General features: G+C 39.2%; 1 protein-coding gene across 1 annotated transcript in view; it reads right to left on the bottom strand.

The window, feature by feature from the left end:
- Positions 1-19,489, bottom strand: part of ATP8A2 (ATPase phospholipid transporting 8A2) — a 649,053-nt gene that overhangs the window by 415,532 nt on the left and 214,032 nt on the right. The window contains exon 24 of the mRNA XM_033236971.1: positions 18,774-18,838. Within this exon, the coding sequence (XP_033092862.1) occupies positions 18,774-18,838 (65 nt within the window). The remainder of the gene's footprint in view (positions 1-18,773; positions 18,839-19,489) is intronic.

Here is a 19,489-nt window from a genome sequence, read left to right as displayed (position 1 = left end):
TCCCTGATGAACGCAGATGCAAAAATCCTTAACAAAATGCTAGCTAACCAAATCCAACAGCGTATTGAAAAGTTAACACACCTTGATCAAGTGGGTTTCATACCAGGAATGCAGGGATGATTTTACATATGCAAGTTAATAAATGTGATACACCACATAAACAGAATGAAAAACAAAAATCACATGATTATCTCAATAGATGCAGAAAAAGCCTTTGACAAAATCCACCATCTCTTTATGATTAAAACCCTCAGCAAAATCAGCATACAAGGGACATACCTCAATGTAATAAAAGTCATCTATGACAAACTCACAGTCAAAAATATTATACCCAATAGAGAAAAGTTGAAAGCATTCCCCCTGAGAACTGGAACAAGACAAGAATGTCCACTTTCACCACTTCTGTTCAACATAGTACTGGAAGTCCTAGACAGAGCAATCAGACAAGAGAAAGAAATAAAGAGTATCCAAATCAGTAAAGAAGAAGTCAAATTGTTGCTGTTTGCTGATGTTATGATTGTATACCTAGAGAACCCTAAAGACTCATCCAAAAGGTCCCCAGAACTAACGAATGATTTCAGCTAAATTTCAAGGTACAAAATCAACGTACACAAATCAGTAGCTCGTCTATACTCCAACAGTGACTAAGATGAGAATCAAATCAAGAACTCAACCCCTTCTACAATAGCTGCCAAAAAAAAAAAAAAAGGAATATACCTAACCAAGGAAATGAAAGACCTCTACAAGGAAAAATACAAAACACTGCTAAAAGAAATCGTAAACAACACAAATGGAAATACATACCAAATACAAAACACTGCTGAAAGAAATCATAAACAACACAAACAAATGGAAATACATCCCACAAATGGAAATGACCACCCTGACAAAAGCAATCTACAAATTCAATGCAATTCCCACAAAAATGCACCATCATTCCTTACAGAACTAGAAAAAAAAAAAAAAAAGTCCTAAAATTCACATTGAACCAAAAGAGAGCTCGCATAGCCAAAGCAAGACTAAGCAAAAAGAACAAATCTGGAGGCATCTCATTATCTGACTTTGAACTATACCATAAGGCCATAGTCACTAAAACAGCATGGTACTGTTATAAAAAGAGGCACATAGACCAATGAAACAGAATAGAGAACCCAGAAATAAAGCCAAATACTTAAAGCCAACTGATCCTCGATAAAGCAAAGAAAAACAAAGTGGAACAGGACACCCTTTGCAACAAATGATGCTGGGATAATTGGCAAGCCACATGTAAAAGAATGAAACCAGATCCTTATCTCTCACCTTATACAAAAATCAACTCAAGATGGATCGAAAGCTTACATGTAGGACCTGAAACCATAAAAATTCCAGAAGATAACACTGGAAAAACTCCTGTAGACACTGCCTTAGGCAAAGACTTCGTAACCAAGAACCCAAAAGCAAATGCAACAAAAACAAAGACAAATAGATGGGATTTAATTAGACAAAAAAAGCTTCTGCACAACAGAAGAAACAACTAGCAGAGTAAACACACAACCCACAGAATGGGAGAAAATCTTTGCAATCTATACATCCAATAAAAGACTAATATTCAGAATCTGCAAGGAACTCAAATCAGCAATGAAAAAAAACAATCCTATCAAAAAGTGGACTAAGGACATGAATAGACAATTCTCAAAAGAAATACAAATGGCCAAACATATGAAAAAACACTCAACATCACTAATGATCAGGGAAATGCAAATCAAAACCACAATGAGATATCACCTTACTCCTGCAAGAATGGCCATAAAAAAAAAAAAAAATAGACGGTGTGGATGCAGTAAAGAGAACACTTTACACTGCTGGTGAGAATGTAAATTAGTACAACCACTATGGAAAACAGTGTGGAGATTCCTTAAAGAACTAAAAGGAGATCTACCATTTGATCCAGTAATCCCACTACTGGGTATCTACCCAGAGGAAAATAAGTCATTGTGAAATATATATATATTTCATTCACAGAAAGGAAAGAAATAATGGCCTTCACAGCAAACTGTATGGATATGGAGACCATTGGTCTAAGTGAAGTAACTCAGGAATAGAAAACCATATGTCATATGTTCTCACTCATGAATTGGAGCTAAGCTATGAAGACACAAAAGCATAATAAGAATGATACAATGGACTTTGGGTACTGGGGGGAAAGGGTGGGAGGGGGTTGAGGGATAAAAGATTACACATTAGGTACAGTGTACACGGCTTGGGTGATGGGTCAACCAAAATCTCAGAAATCACCACTATATAACTAACTTATTCATGTAACCAAACACCACCTGCTCCCCAAAAATCTATTGAAATAAAAATAAATGAATAATGTGGTACAAACTTATCAGTGGTGAAAATGTTCCAAATTGATTACTATAATGTTTGTACAACTCTCTGAGCATATTCTGCACCTCAAATGGGTAAATTTTATGTATGTTAACTATATCTCAATAAATCTGCAAAACAAAATCCAATTTAATCATAACATATGCTTTTTTTTTTTTTTTTACATTATTGGATTTAGTTTGTGATATTTTATTAAAATTTTTGTCTGGTTCACAACTGACATTGGCCTGTAATTTTCCTTTAACATTCTGCCTCTACTCGTTTTAGTTTAAAGGTTTTACTAGCATCAAACTACACTAAAAAGTGTTGACTGTTTTCCCATTTTTCTGGAACACAGTGTTAAAAACTGGAATCTTTTAATGCTTGTCAGAACTACACTCAAAGCATCACATGGGTTTCTGGTGTTCTGTCTTTAAGAGAAATTGTACGTAATGAGGCCACTCCTTTAATAGTTGCAAATCTATTCACATTTTCTATTTATTCAAGCCTGATTTTGAATATTATGGATTCTTCCTAGGTAACTGGCCATTCCATCTAGGCTTCAAATTAGTCCTTCATTGTACTCTCACATTATTCTACTCACTGCTCTACCTGTGACTTCTCTTTTCTGATTCCTAAAATTGTTTATCTTTTTGCTTTTTTTCCTTGACCATCTTGCTTCCTGCCTATCTCATTAGTTTTTTTTTTTTTTTGAAGAATTTACTATTGGTTTTGTTAATCTTCTCTTGCTCTTTTATTAAAATTTTAAATTGTATGTATAGCTTCTTCATTTTAAGTCTTTTTTGTTTTGTAATATAATCAGTAAAGCTTCAAAAATTTCCCTCTTTGGGATATTCATATCCCATGAATTTGATGCAAAAGTATTTTTTAATCATTCAGTTCTAAGTACTTTCTAATTTCCAATGTGATTTCCTCTTTGACACCAGATTCGTAAGTACAGGTTTTTAATTTTCCAAGAATATAAGATTTGTATGATGACCTTTTTGAAGGTCTTAGACAAGGGCACAGTACTCACAGAACATGAGCCGAACGAAAATCAGTTCTCTAAAATTCTGTTAATACTTTATGATTTGTATGGTAATTTTTGGAAAGTGCTCGAGAAGTGTGCAAATGCAGACAGATACAGATGTATGTATGGCACAATCACACTGGCATATTTGTCTGTGTGATATGTGTCTGCGTGTCATCTGCAGCTGCTTTCTAATTACAACGGGAGAATTGAGTAGGTGACACCTAGAGCATATGGCACACAAAGCCTAAAATATTTACTATTTATTCCTTTACAGAAAAAGTTTGCAACCTTTTTCCTAACCATATATACTTAGCATCTTAGACGTTTCCTTTGTGGCAACTGTCACAAACAGAACTTAAACCTAGAGCTGAGATTTAATGGTGACTGCTCAAATTCATAACAGCACAGAAATTTGAGAGTAGAGAACATACTGTCGTGTAATCCTATGTCCACAACCTGGGCAAACTGCCTGACCTATTAAAAGTGCTCAAATATCTGTTGCTTTAATGGAAACCCAGAAATTAAACATACACTCTATGATTTGGATATGCTTTGTCACCCCAAATCTCACGTAGAGATTTGCTCCCCACCGTGGGGCTCAGGCCCTCTTTGCACACCTGCTCCCTCTTTGACCTTATCCACAGGTTTTTACACAGCACAAAAGCCTTCAGCAAAAGCCGAGTTGATGCTGGTGCCACGCTTCTTGAGTAGTCCCAGAACCATAAGCCAAAAAGCCTCTTTGGCTTATAAATTACCCAAGCACATGTATTCCCTTCATAGCAACACAAAGTAGACTAATTCAATCCATTTATCCTTTGTCCTACTCTGAAGATTCTCTTGCACACGCTTATTTTACTATCATCTATTAAGAAGAAAACTCGCTATTTTTAAAAAGCAGCATTTCTAACTCTGTGTCCCTTATAACAAGAGTTACCAAAAAAGAAAATCACTGGTCAAGTAAGTTTGGTTAACAAAATATTCTATATAATAAACCTCTGCACGATTTATAGTGAAATAAGAGGATTAAAGGTTGTGTAAAAACTGTAGTAGACGAATCTACTTATTTATAACTCTGCATCTTCTCAAAGTAGCCATAGATCCCAATTCTCCCAAAATGCTTGTTAACATTTTTAAAAACACTGCTTCAGAAACGCAGCTACAGCAGACAATGGAACTGGAACTGGGTCAGCTTCCATCTGATTACACAGGGCAGGGGGGTCACTAAACTTTTGGTAAACCAGGTAGTAAATATGTTATGATTTGCAGGCCATGCAGTTTGTGTTGCAACTACAGGTGGTCACTGACTTTGATGGTTCATCTTATGATTTTTTGACTTAATCAGTTTATCAGAGTATTAAATGTTATTTTCAACATAACTTACAATGGGTTTATCCAGAAGTAAACCCACTATGAGTCGAGGGGCATCTGTACTGCACTCTGCCATTGTAGCATTAAAGTGATCATTGACAGTACATCCATAAGTGTGCATGGCTGTGTTTCAATAAAACTTTATTTGTAAAAACAAGTGGTGAGCTGGATTTGGCACACTGACCAGAACTGGCCAGCCCTTGTCATAGGGCAGCGGTCCCCAACTGTTTTGGCACCAGGGACCGGTTTTAACACAGGTTGTGGGGGATGTTTTCAAGATGAAACTGTTCCACCTCAGATCATCAGGCACTAAATTTTCATAAGGAGCGTGTAACCTAGATCCCTCACATGCCCGGTTCACAATCGGGTTCGCATTCCTGTGAGCATCTAATGCCGCCGCTGATCTGACAGGAGGTGGAACTCAGGTGGTAAAGGGAGCTCGCCCTGCCACTCACCTCCTCTGGTTGTGCGGCCCAGTTCCTAACAGGCCACGGACCAGTACTGGGGGTTGGGGACCCTTGAAAATTACCTACACTCTGCTGCCTTGTACAACAGCCATTAGCCACACGTGGCTATTAAAATTTAAGTTACTTAAAATTGATAGTTCCTCAGCCACACTATTTACTTTTCAAGTGATTAATAACCACATGTGACTAGCAACTATTACAATGGATAGCACAGAAAAGTATTTTCACTTCTCATTAACCCTCTATAGAAAATGCGTGGGTGCATGGGTGTATACCAATCATTTTGTTTCACACTATTTTTACATTTAATTTCCTGGTAATACAGGGCAAAAGTACCTGAATAAAATGTTAAGGCCAAATGAATATACTCAGTTGGAGTATATTCTTTCCAATAGGCTTATAATTTAAATTTAAGTAGAAGAACCAGACCATTCAGCTGGATGAAGAAGACTGCGGCAATTTAGTAAGTCAAGAATTTCCCGGGGCCGGGCGCGGTGGCTCAAGCCTGTAATCCCAGCACTTTGGGAGGCCGAGACGGGTGGATCACGAGGTCAGGAGATCGAGACCATCCTGGCTAACACAGTGAAACCCCATCTCTACTAAAAATTACAAAAACTAGCCGGGCGAAGTGGCGGGCGCCTGTAGTCCCAGCTACTCGGGAGGCTGAGGCAGGAGAATGGCGTGAACCCGGGAGGCGGAGCTTGCAGTGAGCTGAGATCCGGCCACTGCACTCCAGTCCGGGCGACAGAGCGAGACTCTGCCTCAACAAAAAAAAAAAAAAAAAGAATTTCCCTATTGAAAGCAGAGTAGAGAGCTAATCTCTAAGGAATAACAACCATGTTCCAACTTACAGAGTAGGCTTATTTTTATCTGCCAATGAATTATTCTTCTTCAACATGTGCTTAAATCGTACAATTAAGATTGGAAAATTGAAAAGAAAATAATCACTCAGAAGCAGCATCAGCAACAGTTACTACTTTTCATGGTTCACCTCCCATGGCACATCAAATGGGAAAGCCAGCAGAGAGCTATGTAAATGGAAAGTTCATCAGTGTTAACAGATGCAGCCATCTATTAAGATATCACTTTTGCTATGATAGCCTCAAATTTAGAACATATTAAATACAACCTCATTTCAAAGGATTTTAATTCCACAAACAACACTGAGAAAATACCCACATTTCCAACATTTATATTACCTGTACAGAACTGTGATAAGCTCTTTTCATCCCCAAATAAATTACAATTAAACTGGCAGAACTTACTTGGAGGGCAAGAAGGAGTATAAGGATTTATATGTACATACATGTGTAAGTGTGTGTGAATACAGATCACCTGCATTCAAGAAGGCATATTTCTCTTGACCTAGGAGCCTTCTAGGAATTTATTTGAACAAAATAAACAGCAGAAAACAAAATGAGATCTTTTCCTAGACATTAAAAGTTAGAAACAACCTCAATGTCCAAAAGTAAGAAAAGGGTTAAATAAATCACAGAAATATACAAAATGTTATCTACCTAGTTCTCTAAAACCGAGCTGCAGCCACATCTTAGTTGATCTGGAGATACAATCTCAGCTACAAGAGAAAAAAACTAGGTTAACAAGAATATCTATTGTGTGTAGCTGCTTTTTTTAAAAATGGCTACCAATATACACACAGGCATATATGTATATATGCTACATACACACAAGGTTATTGTATTATTAGTGAATAAAAAAGAGCCAAAAATACATATAAACTATATCCTTCTACTTATTCTAGTTTTCTGGGTAATGGAAGTCTACCCAGAGAACATTTTTTATTTTTCTTTTTTCTCATTAATATATATTTTTCACCATTAAATGAATTGGGTAATTTTAAATGGGGGCAAATGAGGTTTAAACCTATTAGATTGCCAGAAAACCTAAATCATCCTCAGAACAAAGCTTGATGGCTATAATCCCATTAATCAAGTGAACTACATCAAAGGTTCTGTCTGAGCCACATCATGGAAGTCATTCCAAATAAAACATGTCCAGGTCTACATAAGTTACCCTATATAGGAAGAACAATGCTTAGAAACCTGACCACAGAAGAAAGTTCACTGATGAAGGAACTTGACAAATGTTAGCCTTTCATATAATAATTTTTCTCTTACAATACCCTGAGACTCCACTGTCACAACAAAGTAGGTTGTTATCTCAGCCTAAGAACCATCATTGCTGTTGACATTAAACATTTTTCATGATATACCTTTATGATGTACCATGTAATTACTGATTTTCTTCACTTAGAAAGCCAACAGTGGTAAGTCCAGAGCTGTCGGCCTCCCTGACAGATGACACATGCCTGTCTCTCTCTGCGAGTTGGGGCTTTCAAGAGTACCATCAGCACAAAAGATGGACAAGAACTTTTGAGTTCCAACCCTTCCAAAAGCTAGATTTCACAAACATGGACTATCTATCAGAAACAGACCCACTGGATGGGAAATATTTGTTAGGTAGCTACAGTAGAATACAGGAATACTAGTACTATCCACCTTTGTTTTGTGAAAAGCATAAACAAAAGTAAGATTCTTAGATTATAAAGAGCTTGGTATATTAAGTTGAAAGTTCTGATTGATTCAAGTAATTATTTCAAAACCATTAATAACAAATATCCACCACTTTCAATTAAACAGAGGAAATGTTAAAAGGAAGAATATTCATTTTATTGGATGAATTACTTTAAAAATCATGGTTTACTACACATTTTGGAAGAATAAAGTTACCCATTAATTTGCTCATCATGATAGGGAAATCAATTACCATGCTAACCTAAGATCTACAAGAAGTTTCAGCAAAACTCACTGTAAACTTCCTTTTTCTCCAGTTGTTCTCCACCCAATTCCTTGTACTCACTCCAATCAAGCATTCATCTTCGTAATGCCCCAGATAGCTCCTGACAAGGTTACCCATGACCTCTCCACACTGCTAAATCCAATAATTAGTTATCAGACCTCATTTCACTGAACCCATTAGCAGCAGTTAATACATCAGTTCGTTTCCTTCTTCCTGAAAGACTTCGTTTTAGTTGGTTTCCAAAATGCCAAACTCTCTTGCTTCTCTACTTACCTCAACATCCATATTTTCTCATACTCTCTTGCTTCTCTGCTTACCTCAGTGGCCACATTTTCTTGGTCTCCTTTGCTGTCTCTCCTCTCCCAAATTTTTAAGCAATGAATTACCCCACACACATGCCCACCACCAGAGCTGAATTCTTGAGACCACTTTGCTATCTCTTATCAATCCTGGTGACCTGATTCAGCCTCAGAATTGAAAACACTACAGAGACTACTCCTAAGTATTTTTCTCCATAACAAACCTTTCCCCTGATTTCCCAGACACACTTATTCAACTACCCTAAGGATATCTAAGAGTTATCTCAACCCTAAAATGCCCAAGATTCCTTATTCCCCCCACCATATCTGCTCCTCCTACGGTCTTCCTCATCTCAGAAATGGCAACCTGATCCTTCCAGTTGCTCAGATCCAAACCCCTGGGGTTTTATCCTCCTTCTACCCCACATTCAATACATCAGCAAATCCTGTCAGCTTTACTGTCAGAATACTATACACCCAGAATTTCACCACTTCCCATCACCAATACCGCAACCTCCACTCCAACACCCCCGTCATCTTCTGCCTGGATCAGCACCTCCAGCTACTAGGTGGGCTCCTGCCTCCGTGCCTTTGCCTCCCTTCAGCTTTAGTCTCTGCTTACTCCAGCAGCCAGATACCCTTTTTAATTTATTTATTTATTTATTTATTTTGAGACAGGGTCTCATTCTGTCACCCAGGCTGGACTTACTGCAGCCTCTGCCACCTGGGCTCAAGCCATCCTCCCACCTCAGCCTACCAAGTAGCTGAGACTACAGGCATGCATCATCACATCTGGCTAAAATTTTTTTGTAGATATGGGGTTTCACCACATTCCCAAGATGGTCTTGAACTCCTGGGCTCAAGCGACCCACCCACTCTGGCCTCCCAAACTGCTGGGATTACAGGCATGAGCCACCGTGCCTGGCCAAGACTTCTTTTAATGGTAGAGTATTAATTACTAAGTCAAAGGGCAGTAAAACTATTACATGAGGGACCTAGAGGAGTCAAATACACACAGACGCAAAGAAGAACAAATACCCTTTTCTAAATTTATTTATTTTGAGATGGAGTCTCACTGTTGCCCTGACTGGAGTGCAGTGGTGCGATCTTGGCTCACTGCAACCTTCACCTCCCATGTTCAAGCGATTCTTTTGCTTCAGCATCCCAAGTAGCTAGGACTACAGGCGCGCACCCCCATGCCTGGCTATTTTTTTTGTATTTTTAGTTGAGACGGGGCTTCACCATATTGGCCAGGCTGGTCTTGAAATCCTGACCTCATGATCTGCCCTCTTCTGCCTCCCAAAGTGCTGGGATTATAGGTGTGAGCCACTGTGCCTGGTCCAGATACCCTTTTAAAAAGTAAATCAGATCATGTCACTCTTCTTAGATTCCACCAATGACACCCATTTCACTCAGAATATCCTAACGATGCTCTACACGGCTACAGGATGAGTCCATGCTGTCTCTCTGGCTCCCTCTTCACTCTCCCCTCCAGCCACATGCTGCTCAAATGCAGTGGGGAGCATCGGCCTTTGCCTCTGCATTTGCTAGACCATCTGCCTGAAGCACAATTCCTCCAGATACAGGGTGATTATACAATTTTACCCTCCAAATCAAGGCACTTTGGGGAGTAAAAAGGGGGAGTTTTAAATCTATGCCAGGAAAATAGGTGCAAACAGACTGCTCCAGGCAAAGTGGGAGGTGCCATCTCCCATCCAGACAGTCCCACGGCTCCCTCCCTATAAGTCGGTCGGCTCCAAAGTCATCTCATTAGAGACCATTTCCTTAACCACCTACACAACACAGCAGCTTCTCCCCTCCCCGCCAGCCCCGTTTCCTCATCCTGCTGACATTCCGCAATCACACTTACTACAGAACCCCAAGAAAAAATGTTTTCTAATAGTCTCTCTGACCTTTAAATGCAAGCGCCTTCAAAGGATTAAAAGAATTATTAATTGAACATGCCTAAAAATAAATTAGAAAAAAATTGTTCAAGCAACATTTCTAGTATACCACAGTCTTACTACCTTCACACACACACAAAATGTTGATAAGCAAGTTTAATCACAAAGTAATCTTACCAAGTAGGCAACAGTAGCAGGAATTTTTTTAGCAGATGTTAGGAAAAAAAAAAATAGAAATTTTCTATCAAAAATTTTAGCAATAACCTTGAAAAAAAGAATATTTCATGACCTTACCGAGTTGCTAAGAGGGTTAAGAGAGATAATTTATATGAAGTTCTAGGCACTCATGAGAAAGCACTCAACAGACCATGAGCTCTTTTTACTGGAGAGGCTGCTTAGTACTCTGGTTAAAATATGTGACCCACATTTTGTGTAATAAAAATCACGTTAACAATACAAGCATTTCTGGCCCAGCGCAGTGGCTCATGCCTGTAATCCTAGCACCTTGGAAGGCTGAGGTGAGTGGATCACTTGAGCTCAGTTCGAGACCAGCCTGGCCAACATGGTGAAACCCTGTCTCTACTAAAAATATAAAAAATAGCCGGGCCTGGTGGCACGCGCCTGTAGCGCACCTGTAGTTCCACCTGCTTGAGAGGCTGAGGCAGGAGAATCACAGAAACCCAGTAGGCGGAGGTTGTAGTGAGCTGAGATGGCACCAGCATGGGTGACAGAATGAGACTCCATCTCAAAAAACACAAACAACAAAACAAAACAAAACCAACAATTTAAGTATTTCTAAACATCTCTCTTCAAAGTGGTCTCTCTAAACCCAAAAAAGCCTCCATCATATCCCACATGAAAACATCATATTCATCTTAAAGCAATAAATGATGACATTATGCCTGTGCATATTATACACAGGCTTACCTGTGTAGATATGTGTAGATAGCTTACCACGAGCCACCTGTCATCAGAGAAAAGATCAAATTGGAAAACTGGACTTCTGTAAAAGAAACGTTGAAACTAGTTAACTATGACTTACTATGAACATTTACCATGGGGCAAAGACTTTTCGTAGTACAGAGAGCAGGATTTTCACCCTGTCAGTGCCCCAGATGTTCTCTTGACCCTTAAGCCGTCCTTCATCACCTTTAACCTGGACAACTGTTCTTTGTCATGAGAATAACAACAGAAACAAAACAGTCAACTTCTGTGTGGTCCATGGTCACTCTACCTGTCACTGCAAAGTACTGTAAAGGATCGACTGAATGTTAAAGGTCTGACTCTTATGGAATTGACCACATCCACGCAATCTTGTAGTATCCCATGTCCTCCTGATGCCTACTTCCTGCCTACAAAGTGAGCTGGTGCTAGATATTATTTGCTGGCTTCAGTATTTATTTCTGTCTTCTTCCATGTTCTTCCCTGTATTACAAGGACTGGAAGCTAAAGCCGTATTTCTTAGACTCCTTTATTACCAAGATGCTATATGAATTCTATCAACAACATGCATTTGCTTAAGATTGGGAAGACAGAGACAGAGCATGAAGAGACCACATTCTACCATCTCAACCTGACTTCATAGGTGTGAGGATGCTGGGACGTCGGCAGTGGCTCCCTGAGGTCTCCTGGGTAGCAGCAATAGGGCTCTGACTCCAGGAACGAAGCAGCAGGGTCATGGACCTGAAGCCTCTCTAGGGCTCGCTGACTTCTGCTCCTTCCACTTTCCCAATAATTTCACAAGCACCTAATTTCCTATTTTAAGTCTTTACACTTGAAATTAGTTTCTGTGCCAGCTGTTAACATCTATCAGTGTCCAGGCTCCCTTCTGTGCTCAGTCTGTGCTACTGGAGCGGGAACTCTACCAACCGTACTCCTCACTCACAGGTGGCTCTAGGCCCCGCCAGCAGGACAGGGGCAGAGAGGGAACAAGAGACTCCAGGTCTGGAGACAAAGAAAGAAACGTGCTCCTTCTTGTTTGCCCCTTGTCTGCTCGCAATTCCCTTGACAATTACTTCTTCGACCTAGCCTTGGGGATGTCTGTATTCAATGAAACTTTATTTGCAGGAAGAGATGTAGGATGAGATTTCTCCTGAGGGTTGTACTTTGCCAATCCCTGCCCTAGAGTTTTCTTTCTGCACTCTTAGTTACCTAGTTAGCAAACTCTATACTTAATTAACAATTCTTAACATTGAAACCACTCTGTTCAGATACCAGATGTGGTTTTCAATCTCCTGAACAGAACTTGACGGTCACCATTTCCTGCATGGAACTCCAACTGTTCCTATAGTTGGTATCAGAAGTGGTTCTAAGAAATATTCCAACGATGAAAAACTGGCATTAACTATTTCTTTTGCTTGGGTTTGAAGGTACTGATGACCTAATCATTGGTGGAAAAAAAGATACTAGCTGTCCATGGCAAGTAGGACTGAAATAGCTACTGAAATGATCATGTATGACCTGCTTTCTTTGCCATTGCAGTCATTGTCCTGCCTCTTCCATGGAACCCAGAGCTGAGACAGATGCACTATTCTGGTATTCTTTTCTCCTGATCCAGCTAAGTTTCCCTGGAGTTCTCAACCTCAGAGATAACTGGCCACACTCTAGGAGCAGCAAATTATTACAAAAGAAAAATCCAAGTGATAAAGGTCTTTAAACTGGAAATTAGTATTTATCAAAGACAGAGGCAGAGTGATTACTCACATTTTGCCTCTAGGTGTGATAAAGTAACTAGTATAGGAGACTTGTAAGCAGCCAGAAAACTGGGAAAGTGTATGAAGCACACTGTTTTCAGACAGTGAGTAATAGGCAGCACAGGGGGACAATCCTCAGGAGAAGAGAAGTTCACGAGGTGAGCCAACGACAGCTGAAGCTTTCTCACTAGAGGTACTTTCCAAACTGTGATTCAGGGAAGAGGAACCCAGAGAATGATGTTCTCACTGCTCTGAGGAGACAGAGAATGCTAGAGAATGCCGGGTGGCTAGGGAGAGAAGTGCTTAAGGGAGAGAAGGAACCGCACAGAGAAAGAGCTCGAGCGTCTGTAAGGGTCCCCTTGAGTCTTCAAGCAAACAGGAATTTATGCACATGTATGGGGACATGACATGAGATTTGGGGGAAAAAAACCCTAAAATAGATACATCCAGTTTTTCATATATATATGAATAAAGAACAACTATCAGTGCTGTTTAAAAAAAAAAAAAATTCCCAGGGCTCACACAGGATTGGCAGATACTTAAGTTTCAACCATCCACAGTAGAAAAACCGTAGTGAACACCTAGGGTCTTAGGCAGCAGCACCAATGAGTTGTAACGTGGTAGGAAAGCTGTAGTAGTTCTAGAGTCAAGGCTACTATAAACTCACAAGTAACTTTCTGCCAAAACACAATACTCTTTAAAAGCAAACAACAGAATCTAGACACTTGATCACAAAATATTAACGATAACCATCACACAGAAAAAGACTACTAGACAGGCAAAATAACAGAAAAATGTGACATATAACAAACAGAAGTAGGTAGCAAATAGAAGCAGACCCATAAATGACAGAAAAGTGGAATTAGCAGAGGAAGAATTTAAATGAGTATCCTAACAATATTGAAAGATTAAAAGGAATATATAAATATAATGAAGAGAAATGGAAGAATCAAAAGGAGCCATTATAACCAGAAAAAGCAAATTTGACATGCACAAGTCCTATACACTGAAAACTACAAAATACTGCTGAGAGTAATTTTAAAAGACCTAAGTAAATGAGAGATATCCCACGTTCATAGAATGCAAATATTAATCCTATTTAAAGTGTCAAATTGCATGAAATCCATACATAAATTTGGGGGAAATCTCCATAAAAATCCCAACAGGCTTTCTGGAGGAATTTACAGCCTGATTCTAAAATGTATACAGAAATGCAAAGGTCCTGAAATGACCAAAACAGTCTTTCAAAAAAATAAAGTTGGAGGATCTCAAGACTTGTTATAAAGTTATCACATTGAAGACAAGGTAGAATTGGGCACTAAGAGGGATACATACACAAATGGAATAAATTAGAGGGTCAAGGAAAAGAGTCACATATATGCTTAATCAGTTCCTAACAAAAGCACAGGTATTTCAATGAGGAAATAATAGTATTTTTCACAAATGATGCTGTAAACACTAGATAACTATATGGGATATAAACTGGACCTCAATCCTTACCTCATACCATGCACATGAATGGATCCCAGACTTAAACTCACAAGCTAAAACTATAAAACTCCTGGAAGAAAACACAGGAGGCACTCTTCCCAGTCCTAGAGTAAGTACATATTTCTTAGAGAGCACCAAGCTCTAATCATAGCAAAAGAAAAAGAAAATAAGAAAGAAATTTGGACTTCAACAACAACAACAACAAAAAACTTCTGGCTCTTCAACAGGTGTTTATACTACTTTTCTATTGTTATAAAACATATTAACAGAAATTTAGCAATGTAGAATACCACATACATTTATCATCTCAGTTTCTCCTAAGAAATCCATGCACAGCTTAGCTTAATCTGCTGGTCAGGACCTCATGAGGCTGTCATCAAGGTGTCGGCTAAGCTGGGGTCTCACTTGAAGGCCTGACTGGAGAAGTACCTGTTTCCAGCCTTCCTCAGGTTGTTGGCAGGATTCATCTCTTTGTGATTGTCAGACTAAGGTCTCCATTTTCTTGCTAGATGTAGACTTGGCCACTCTCAGCTCGTAGAGGCTGTCTGCAATTTCTTGCCACATGGCCCTCCCCATAGGCCTTCTCACAACATAGCAACTTACTTATTAAAGCCATAAATGGAGAAAAGTCTCTCACTCTAGTCTGCTAAGATGGACTCTTACATCATGCAAGGGAGTGACATTCCATTACCTTTGCCATATTTTACTGGTTAAAACTAAGTTACAGGTTCCACACACACTCAAGGGGAGGGAACTAGGCAAAGGTGTAGACTCCAGGAGGCAGGAATTATTGGAGGCCACCCTAGGGTCTATTTTCCCTAAAACTGGTAAGAAAATGGATAGGCGAGACAAAGATTGGTTAAAAAAAAAAAAAAAAATTTCCAACAGACGTCTATGAAACAGGGTTTATATCCAAATTACATGTTTAGAAAACTCTTAGAATTCAGTAATTTTAAAAAGCATAAAACATGTTTTTTAAAATGGGTGAAAGTTTGACAGAGACTTCAACAAAGGAAGATTTTAAATGACCAATAAGCACAAGAAAATCAGCATGATTAGTCATCAGGGAAATGTAAGTTAAAGTCACAATGAGATATTATCAATAATACATACCCACTGGAATGTCTAAAATTAAAATGATTGGCAATACCAAATAGTGGTGAAGATATGCAAAAATGAGAACTCACAGGTAATACTGGCGGGAGGGTAAAATGGAAATTGTTTGGAAATTTCTTATAAAGCTAAACATATACCTTCCCTCTAAGAATGTTACTCCTGGCCGGGCGCGGTGGCTCAAGCCTGTAACCCCAGCACTTTGGGAGCCGAGGCGGGCAGATCACGAGGTCAGGAGATCGAGACCATCCTGGCTAACACGGTGAAACCCCGTCTCTACTAAAAATACAAAAAAACTAGCCGAGCGAGGTGGCGGGCACCTGTAGTCCCAGCTACTCAGGAGGCTGAGGCAGGAGAATGGCGTGAACCCGGGAGGCGGAGCTTGCAGTGAGCTGAGATCCGGCCACTGCACTCCAGCCTGGGTGACAGACCGAAACTCCGCCTCAAAAAAAAAAAAAAAAAAAAAAAGAAAGAATGTTACTCCTAGGTATCTACCCAGGAGAAACAAAAACAGATGTTCACCAAAACTTATACAGAAAAAAACCCTCATAGCAGCTTTATTCATAATAACCTCAAACTGGAAATAATGAAAATGTCCTGTAACAGGTGAACGAATAAACAAATTGTGGAATATCCAGAAAATGAAATACCCAGCAAACAAAGGAATGAACAGATGATACACAGAGCAACATGGATGAATATCAAAATAATTGTGTTGAAGAAACCAGACAAAAAGAGTCTTCATATGAAATTCTAAGCAAGCACAATTAATCCATTGTGTTAGAAAGAAGGTCCATGGTTGCCTGGGGAAATGGAAGGTTGGAACTTTCTGAGATCCTGTACATGTTCAATATTTTAAATGGAGTGGTGATTACATGCATATATACATTTGTCAAAACATATCACCATGTACACTTAAAATGGGTACCTTTATATGTATGTAAACTATATCTCAATAGAGCTGATTTAAAATCATTACCTGTGATCGCTTTGTAACAACTGCCTATTAAAGCCAAGTCTGTGGCAGATCAAGCAGCTACTGAAATACACCATTAGGGCAGAAAGAATACAAGATTAAGGATAGGTCAGCCACCTCTCACTGCACTGGGAAGCTTAAAGAATGAAAATTGCAAAATCAGAGGCCAAGACAAAGTCAGAAGACAAGACAGTCTCTATGACAGACTAAGAGAACCTCTTCTCTCATAGCAGCTCAACATATGCAGCCTAAAAAGTTAATTCTGTGGGTTGCAGAATTCAATGAATGTTGTAGTCATAGACTAATCAGGTCTCTTCCATGAAAGTTAGGGCACTGATGGGAAAGAGTGAGGACATATGTATTGGTTTGAATGAATCCAAATCCCTTGACCTTCAAATCCCATTAGCTCTCCTTGGCCAACAGCATCAGACCCTCCTCCTTTCTGAGGACAGCCCTGCACTGTGTCATGCTGGGGGAGCATGTATTGACCCTACTTTTAATATTATGTTCCGTACGATTAGTAGGGTGAGGATAAACAAAGAGACTACCCCATGCAATAGTTCAAACTATATAACCTTTTCTCAGAAAAATATTCCAGAAGGAATCTGCAGATTCTGTTTCCCAAAGTCATCCAGGGGCCCAATCTAGGGAAGCAACTCTGATTTTGCCAATAAATAGTCCCCAAAGTAGCTCCAGCCTTATACCATTTTCAGCCAGCAAAATGGGAAGAGCTGAGGAACCAGGGCAAGAGATTTCCTTCTCGATGGGTAATGCACAAGGGTCGCACATCACTTCTGCTCACATTCCACCAGTGAGAATTTAAGCTCATGGCCACACCCATCCACAGGGATGCCGGAAAATGTAGTCTCTGCCACAGGCGTCATTAATGAATTTTATCCGATTCCATTTTCATTGTTCAGTAGCCATTCCATCAGTGACTGGACATCCTTTTGTGTTAAAGAATGAATGCTTGCTCTGAGCAAACACATCTTTGCCAGTACATCTTTCATTTGATGGCTTCTCAACAACAATAACCTTTGGTTTATTCCGTAAGGTGAAACACGTTAGAAACTATACTTTTATCCAAATATGTAGTAAATCTCTTATGTTTCACAATTTGTTCAATTACTTGTTTCTTAGAAACCCTGGCAGGTGCCATTAATTCATTCCTTTTCACAGCTGATATATATATATATATATGTGTATATATATGTGTGTGTGTATGTGTGTGTATATATCAGTTTCTTTACTTATCTGATGGGCATTTGTGTGGGTTCCATGTTTTTGCAACTGTGAAGTGTGCTGCTATAAACAGGTGTGTGCAGTTTTTGTATAATGACTTCTTTTCCTCTGGGTAGATACCCAGTACTGGGATTCCTGGATCAAATGGTAGTTTTACTTTTAGTTCTTTAAGGACCCTCCACACTGTTTTCCATAGTGGTTGTACTAGTTTACATTCCCACAGTGACCTGGATGAGATTGGAGACTATTATTCCAAGAGAGGTAACTCAGGAACAGAAAACCAAACATCGTATGTGCTCAAAGTGGGAGCACATACTAGATGAATAAAAGTATTATCACATTTACTGAAAGATGAGAAGGAAATTGTTAAGAACTAGGAGTACTTTTGTTCCAAATAAGCCTTTTTTTTTTAAAGCCTTTTTATAGTAACAACCAAAAAAAGACTTCAGTAAAAGCCAGTTCTCACAACAGGTTTCAAAGGAATACATTGAGGGAGTCACTTTTCCTGTGAAAAATTTAAAGTAATCCACGTTTCAAAAAAGTCTTTTTTTGGTTGTTACTATAAAAAGGCTTTAAAAAAAAAAGGCTTATTTGGAACAAAAGTACTCCTAGTTCTTAACAATTTCCTTCTCATCTTTCAGTAAGTTATCTCTACAGGTTAAGCAAGATACTATTTTCTGCTTTCCCTCCCAGCAGAAGACCATATTTCCCAAGAAGCCTTGGGCTGTTTTCTACTCACACTTTGCCCTGGGTGAGCACTCGTGGACCACGCCAAGCACCTCTCGCGATGCCTCCCTCCAATCCACACCCTTGGTGGTGAGGAGTCTAAGCTTGCCGTTTTGATGTTTAAAGATAAGGCTTTCTGACATCCATTCATAAATATTAACATAAACAGAAAATAAGCAGTTTTTCGTAATTTTTTTTTAGCAAAACATGATGCCTGATTATCAACGATAGTGGAAACAACGAGTTTAATACTGTTATAGCAAAGCAAACACAACTTTGAAAAACTACTTACATCCAAGGAGTCCTCCTTCAATAGGATGAGGGCCATATTCTGTGATACCAATCTGCAGGAATACCCTGAAGTGGAGGAAGAGACAACGTGTGAATTTTTCTTTCCTTCCGTGGGCTCCTTACATTCAACCTCCTTGGTTCTATCTGCCACTTTAAGCCCTACCAGCTCACAGAGAGGATAGGGTAACGGTGAGGAGTAGGACAAGTACATTGATTTTGATTCTTGTAGACAGATTGAATAGAACTAGTTGGGAATGTCTTTACAACTAAAGGCTAAAATAAATACTTTCCAATTTTCGGTGGATTTTTCTGTATCTGTTATCCTTGTATATCATTAAGATAAGCTTCGGATTGTCTAAAGTGACAGTGAACACTTTAGGAAGGCAGTGGACCCCAATGGTGCACCTAAATCAGCCCACACATGCCCACTGGGATGGCCACCACTGGGATGGCCACCACTGGGATGGCCAGCTCCCTCCCTTCCTTTAAGACAGCAGCCAGTTCTCACAACAGGTTTCAAAGGAATACATTGAGGGAGTCACTTTTCCTGTGAAAAATTTAAAGTAATCCACGTTTCAAAAAAAGTCTTTTTTTGGTTGTTACTATAAAAAGGCTTTAAAAAAAAAAAGGCTTATTTGGAACAAAAGTACTCCTAGTTCTTAACAATTTCCTTCTCATCTTTCAGTAAAGTTATCTCTACAGGTTAAGCAAGATACT

Source organism: Trachypithecus francoisi, unplaced genomic scaffold (genome assembly GCF_009764315.1).
Source record: "Trachypithecus francoisi isolate TF-2019V2 unplaced genomic scaffold, Tfra_2.0 Contig01461, whole genome shotgun sequence".
In the NCBI taxonomy this organism is placed as follows: domain Eukaryota; kingdom Metazoa; phylum Chordata; class Mammalia; order Primates; family Cercopithecidae; genus Trachypithecus; species Trachypithecus francoisi.
This window is presented reverse-complemented; position numbering and strand designations above follow the sequence as displayed.